This window comes from Arachis ipaensis, chromosome B05, assembly GCF_000816755.2.
Source record: "Arachis ipaensis cultivar K30076 chromosome B05, Araip1.1, whole genome shotgun sequence".
NCBI lineage: Eukaryota > Viridiplantae > Streptophyta > Magnoliopsida > Fabales > Fabaceae > Arachis > Arachis ipaensis.
This window is the reverse complement of record NC_029789.2, coordinates 7,316,709-7,324,503: the sequence shown is the minus strand read 5'-3', so window position 1 is coordinate 7,324,503 and position 7,795 is coordinate 7,316,709. Positions and strand designations below refer to the sequence as shown.

At 31.7% G+C, this 7,795-nt stretch overlaps 1 protein-coding gene across 1 annotated transcript in view; it reads right to left on the bottom strand.

Moving 5' to 3' along the window:
• Positions 1–7,537, bottom strand: part of LOC107642734 (cytochrome P450 81E8) — a gene marked incomplete in the record, with an annotated part of 17,236 nt that extends 9,699 nt beyond the window's left edge. Inside the window, 1 exon segment of the mRNA XM_016346195.2 lies at positions 7,339–7,537. Coding sequence (XP_016201681.2) covers positions 7,339–7,475 — 137 coding nt within the window.

Genomic DNA, 7,795 nt, shown 5'->3' with positions numbered 1-7,795 from the left:
CATGCAATTAAATGAAAATAAGATATGATTGGATTGTTTTATTATTACTGTTGTGTATTTATTTTGTCCAGGCACATAGAAATCCACTCATGCCATCACAAATTAAAATTAAAATTAGTAAAGTTAATTTTAGAAAATATATAAATAAATAATAACTAAATAAAATGAGAGGTAATAAACAATCTTAATTTATAACCTTAGAATTTTAATGGTTGAAATAGAGAAGAATTATATACCTCTAATTAACGGATGGTTCATATTGAAGAGACTCACCTATAAATTGAGTTTTTCTTTAATTCATTTCAATCAAGTCATCCAGATAGAATAACATAAATATATTAATGCATCCACGGTTAATTTTGTACCTCTGGAGCTTGTTCTTATTCTCCAGATTATCAATCTTGTTGTTATGTAGGATATTTTGTTAATTATTTAACTTTGACCTCATAGTGAGACTATATTGAAACTAAATGAAACTTTATTGGATTCAAATAGGACACTTTAAACTTTAAGGATCAAAATAGAATTACGCCCAAACGTAGGGGACCAATTTAGTACTTTACCCTTATTATTATTATTTGTCTTTGAAAAAAATGGTAAGAACATACAGGGGCGGAGCTAGGTATAAGGAAAGGGGGGCAATGGCCCCCCTAATTTTAATTTTTTACATGTAAATTATATGTAAATTTCAGTTTAGCCCCCCTTAAAATTTTATTTTAGTCTTATTTTATTGTGTAAATATTTTTTGCCCCCCTCTAATATTTCTTCTAGCTCCGCCCCTGAGAACATATAACAAAGATGTTTGCCTTACGGATAGTGCAAGTTCGTATACCATTCTCAAAAGTAATATATATTTTACTTATCTTGTACCAAAAGAAATGTGTTAATATAATTATTGGCTCAGGTAATATGATAGAAGGCTCTGAAAGAGCTATAATTTTATTTTTTAGAGGAAAAAAATTTATAATAAATAATGCACTATTATCTATTAAGTCTCTAAGAAACTTGTTGAATTTTAAAGATATTCGTAGAAATGGATATTATAATAAAATAATGAATGAGGAAAATCATAAGTACTTATATATCACAACTCATGATTCAAATAAAATGTTATATTAGAAAAGTTACCATCACTTTCATTCGGATTATATTATACTAAAATTAGAGCAATTGAATCACATGCCATTGTAAACTATAAGTTTACTAGTCCAAATGAATTCATAATTTGGCATGATCAATTGAGTCATCCTAAAACGACAATGATACGGAAAATTATTGAAAATTTTCATGGATATTCACTAAAAAAATCAGAAGATTCTTAAATCTAGTGAATTTTGTTGTACTGCATGTTCTCGGAGAAAACTAATTTTAAGGTCATCACCAGTAAAGATTTGATTTGAGTCTCGTGAATTTCTAGAAAGGATTCAATGTGATATATGTAGACCTATTCATCCACCATATGGATTTTTTAGATATTTTATGGTCATATTAGACACATCTTCGAGATGATCACATGTGTGCTTATTATCTTCTTGCAACCTGGTGTGAGATTATTTGCTCAAATTATTCGATTAAAAGCACAGTTTTTTGGAAAATTCAATCAAAAAATTCGTCTTGATAATGCTGGTGAATTTACCTCTCAAGCTTTAGGTGCTTATTGTATGGCCAATGATATAAGTGTTGAATATCTAGTAGCTCATTTTCATACACAAAATAGACTAATAGAGTTACTTATTAAATGGCTCCAATTGATTGCTAGATTTTTACTTATGAGAACAAGTCTCCAACCTCTTCTTGGAGGCATGCCATTTTACTTGCTGCAGCAACTTATTCGTTTGAGACCAACAAGGTACCGTTAATTCTCTCCTCTACAATTAGCTTTTTGCCAGCAACCAAATATTTTTCACTTGAGAATATTTGGGTCTGCGATATGTGTTTCAATTGTCCCGTCTTATTGCACCAAAATAGGACCCCAAAAAAATTGAGGATATATGTTAGATATGATTCTTCTTCTATAGTGAGGTATCTTGAGATATAAACTGGAGATGTATTTAAAGCCTGATTTGCAAATTATCATTTTGATGGATCAAAATTTTTAATATTAGAAAAAGAGAATAAGCTTTTTAAAAAGGAACTTAATTAGAATGCATCATTCTTAATGCATTTAGATCCTCAATCAGTGTAACATGAACTAAAAGTTCAAAAATAACAAGTGAAAATACCTTAATTCGAATTAATGTTTTAGTTGAACAAATAGCTACTGAAATGAGTACACGCTAAAAGCATAGTAAACCAATTAGTTCCAAAAATAAAAATTATCGAAAAGAAGACATGCATTTGAAATTACCAAGACAAATAGTATTCCTGTTAAAAAAGATAAAGACATAGAAGAAACACCAAGAAGTGTCCAAAATTCTAATACAGTATTGATGGTAGAAAACATTCAGGTGCCTGAAAATTATGAAAATGATGAGATATCGATAAATTATATCTTTACAGGAGAAAAATGGAATCGAAATAAAATAATTGTCAATAAAATTTTTGCATATAATGTGATATTACACATCATGCATGAAAGTAAAGATCTTGAACCAAGAACAGTCGAATAATATCGACAAAGAAATGGTTGGCCAAGATGGAAAGAAGTTATGAAGGCTGACTTAATTAAACTCACTTGCAAAATGTGAAGTATTTGGATCTGTATGTAGTCCGTACACCAGAAGATATAAAACCTGTTGGATACAGATAGGTATTTGTGAAAAAATAAAATGAGAAAAATAAAGTTGTACACTATAAAGCTTGACATGTGGCACAATATTTTTCACAAAGGTCTGGTATAGATTATGAAGAAATATATTCCTCTATAATAAATACAATCACATTGTGTTATTTGGTCAATTTATCCACATACTATGAACTATACATGTATCTAATGGATGTGGTGACAGCCTATTTATACGGATCATTAGATAGTGATATCTATATAAAATTCTCTGAAGGACTAAAGATGTCTAAAGCATCCAATAAATATTAGCAGGGGTTATACTTAGTTAAATTGTAAAGATCTTTATATGATCTAAAACAATCTAGACGAATGTGGTATAATCGTCTTATTGAGTATTTAGCCAAAACGAATTCAAAAATGATGATATCAGTCTATGTGTTTTCATAAAGAAATCTGCATCTGGATTCATTATAATTGCTGTGTACGTTGATGATTTAAATATCATTGAAACTCCTAAAGAGATTCCAATAATTATAAAAGCTCTAAAAGAAGAGTTTGATATGAAAGATCTTGAAAATACTAAATTTTGTCTCGACCTGCAGATTGAGCATACAAAAAATGGGATCTTTATTTATCAAACAACATACACAAAAAAGATCTTGAAGAGATTTTATATGGATAAGTCACATCCATTGATTACCCTAATAATCGTAAGATCTTTGGATGTGGAAAATGATCAATTCCGTCCTAAAGAAGAAAATGAAGATATCCTTGGTTCTGAAATACCATATCTCAGTGTTATTCGAACACTAATGTATCTTGTTAATAATACACGACCTGACATATCATTTGCTGTAAATTTATTAGCAAGGTGTAGTTTCTCTCCAACTAAAAGACATTGGAATGGAATCAAACAAATCTTTCAATATCTTCATAGAATAGTTAATATAGGTTTGTTTTATCCATATGAATCAAAGTCACAATTAGTTAGCTATGCAGATGCAGGATATTTGTCTGATCCACACAAAGAAATATCTCAAACAAGATACCTATTCACATATGGTGATACAGCTATATCATGGAGGTCCACAAAACAGACGATAGCAGCAACATTCTCTAATAATGCTGAAATACTAGCGATACATGAATCAAGTCATGAGTATTTTTTGCTCCGGAGTTTTATCCAATATATTCTGTCATTATGTGGACTGATTGAATATAAAATAGCTCCAACTTTTCTGTTTGCAGATAATACAGCATGCATTAAAAGAACAATTGATGCCCAACAAATCCGTTCAAATGATAACCTGGCAAATTTATTTACAAAGTCACTTCCAAAATCCTTCTTTGAAAGATTGGTACATCAGATTGCGATGCGCCGATTTTAAGATATTAAATAGTGTCGACAAGAGGGGGAGACTTTACTCTTTTTTTTTTGTTAGATTTTTTTTCCTATTGGATTTTTTTGACAAAATTTTTAACAAGATAGTCCTCATCACAAAATATATTGTACTCTTTTTTTTTCACTAAAAATTTTTTTATTGAATTTTTTTAGTAAGGTTTGAATGAGACATAATCTTAAATGAACATTTAAAGGGGAGTATTGTGATAAGGATGAATGTCCATCATTTAATAATTTCCGCGGCTCAATTTTTCAATAAGAAAAAAGTTCAAATTCTCAAAATATATTACATTAATAAAATTTAAAAATAAAAAACTTGGTACGTGTATAAATATATAGAAGGTTAAGTCTCAGACAATAGACACACAATAATAACACTTTTTAATTTAGATATGGAAGGAGGAATGGTGTAGGACATTGTTATGGATTTTATGGGTGCTTTACGCAGTTGTGATATCAAGAGCAAATCGGACCCTCCAATTTGTATTTAAAAAATTAAAAAAAATTGCATTACACAAATCGGACCGTCCGATTTGTATTTTAAACAATAAAAAAAATTAATAATGAAATCGGACAATTCGATTTTTGTTTTCAAAATAAAAAAAATTAAAAAGTACAAATCGGACCCTCCGATTTTCCTTTCCACACAAATCGGACCATCCGATTTGTGTTCATAATTTTTTTAATAAAGAAATCGCATAGTCCGATTTCTTTACTTTATAATTCAAAAAAAATTATTCCACATTCATGTCTAGCACCACCCCACCTCCATACCCATATTAAACACACACAGAGTTTGCATATCCAAAAAAATGAGCCTAACAATAACATAAACAAACTTTTTTTTTATAATGTACAATGCAACATATGAAAGTTAATATATATATGACCATTCAGTTATATTGAGATAACAATATTAATAAATATTAATACTAGAATTTTTTATTTATATATTATTTATTTATTTATTTTACTTAAAAAACATATCACATATGGGATCCTGCATCACAAATATTTATTCCTTTAACTATATAGAGAATGGAGTGCTATTATTCATTAAATTAAATAATATTCTTAGCTGCAAATGGATCACGCACTTTACACATTGCTTCCAAGGGAATTTTCTTTGACACCACTTGTCCTTTCCATTCAACCATATCAATTTCTTCATGCGTTGTTCGTTCCCATTCAAAACACTGAATCAACAAACCTAAGGCCAAATTCACTGTGCGTTGTGCCAAATTCGCTCCTGGACAAGCTCTTCTTCCTATTCCAAATGTAATTAGCTTGTTTTCTTCACCTTGCTTTTCAAACCTTTCAGGTTTAAATTGTGTAGCGTCGTCACCCCACACTTTGGGATCTCTATGAATAGCCCAAGCATTCACCAATACCATCGTGTCTTTCGGTACCTTATATCCCTCTAAGGTGAAATCCTCTGAAGAAAGATGTGGAACCAATAATGGTGCTGCGGGGTTCAATCGAAGTGTTTCGTTCACTATGTTTTGAAGATAATTGAGCTTCGAAACATCAGGCTCGTCTATGAGGCGATCTTGTCCAATCTCTCTGTCTATTTCTTCTCTTGCTTTCTTTATGATTTCTGGATGATTTAATAAATTAGACATTGCCCATTCTAAAGTCACAGATGAAGTGTCTGTTCCAGCGAGTAACATAACCTGCAAGTCCAAATTAAAAATTGAGCATGTTGTCAGCAACAGGCATGCATGCATGTTTCTTTATTCTTTGATTTTAGCTACCATCTTTTTAATTGAGTTTCTAATTTACTCCCTGATTATTAATACAAGTTATGATGAATATATTTGATAAGTACTTTAATTTTCCAGACTACTTCGCATAGAATATATACTTCATTCAACGGAATCATGCAGGTTCTTCATTTTATATATCATATCTAAGTAACCCATTGTGAGGTGTAACAGTACATGCAATAACAAGAAAAATCCTATACTAGACCGTGATGCATGTCAAATAAAAGATTTAAGCATTTTTATTGTTTTTCTTTCACATGTTATGTATATCATATATAAATCAAAAATCCTATTGAAATATTAAAATTAACTACTAAAATCACTCATCAATATATTTGTATATAAATATATATATAGTTTAATTTATTTTTAATATATATTTATATTTTAAACATATATTTTATATGAAGAATGCTAGAGACGGTAATTTTTGTGACTTGTAGCCATCAAATAGCAATCAATGATATTTTTAATGGTGTGAAATTTCATCCAATGACTCATTTTTCTTTGCTAGTTACATGTTGGCCAGAATTTAACAAAGTTACTGACCTTCTAGACTTTTCCATTTTATATTAATAACCATCTTTGATAGTTAATTTTGATGTACACCTAACATATAGTCGTATATAACTTATCCTCATCCTAAATATGAGGTATCAACCGAAGAATTAAGGTGGATGAGATAGAAACATACCAGAATAAGTCCTTTGATGATTTGATCTGTATAGTACTCAGGATGCGACTGTTGCTGAGTTAAAAGATGATCAATCATGGTGTTAGTGTTTATCTTGCGACTGCGATGTTCGTCAATGAGCCCTTGTAAAAAAGAATCAGTTCTGTTACTAATCCTCTTTAACTTGTTCTCCAAACCATCCAAATCGAACCACCGAAGAACTGATATGAAATCTCCAGGGTTGTTTGCTCCTCCCAAAGCCACCAACTCCTTGATTATTGCTCTGAATTGCCTCGCTTCTTCAACATCAGTGACGTCACAATCTTCGCCGTAGTATCTTTTTCCAGAAATCATTCTCATCATAGTGTTGAAGGTCATTTCCGAGAACTTAGATCTGAGCTCCACTTTGTTAAAGCCGTTGGAACATTCCCGAGCCAGCTTCTGCACGAGCCTCATGATCTCGTCTCTTCGGATTTCCAAGAACGTGGTGATACGGTGCGTCGAGAGAACTTCGACCGTTGCGATGCGGCGGAGGTTGCGCCAGTGGTCTCCGTAAGGGGCAAGCGCCAGGGTGGTGTCGTTGTAGCCGATGTACTTTCCGGTGAGAAAGTGAGGACGGTTTGCAAGAACGATGTCGTTTTTGGAGAAGCATTCCCGCGCTGCCGTTTGTGATGAAACGACAACCACAAGGCGGGAACCGAACCAGAGAGAGAAGAGTTTGCCATATTTTCGTGACAGCTCATAGAAAGCGCGGTGGAATGGTTGTTTGAGTTGGTGGAGGTTTCCAATTAGGGGAAGATATGGTGGACCTGGAGGAAGATTTTTGAGTGCTCTTGATTTGAATAATAGCTTCAAAGTGAGAAGGAAGGAGATTGTGATGAGTGAGAGATATAGGAAGAAGGTAGACATGATTATTGCTTGTTGAATGTTGAATTATATTGCTTGATATTGGCTCAAATGTACGTTTTAATATGGATGGTTTGGGTCAGTGGTTTGCGCTTGGATTTTAATTTATAGATGAAGAAGACGTGTGATTTGCACGTCACACTTTTTGCTGCATATATTGGATTGCGTTTGAGCTTACGTAATGGTCATATACGTCATTGGGACTAGTTTCTTTAATTTGCTCATGCATAATTAAGTGCACAACTTTACTGTTTTGTTAATGATTATTATTATGCCTAATTTGTATGTGAATCTATCTTCTGTTATCATTTTTATAGAATATC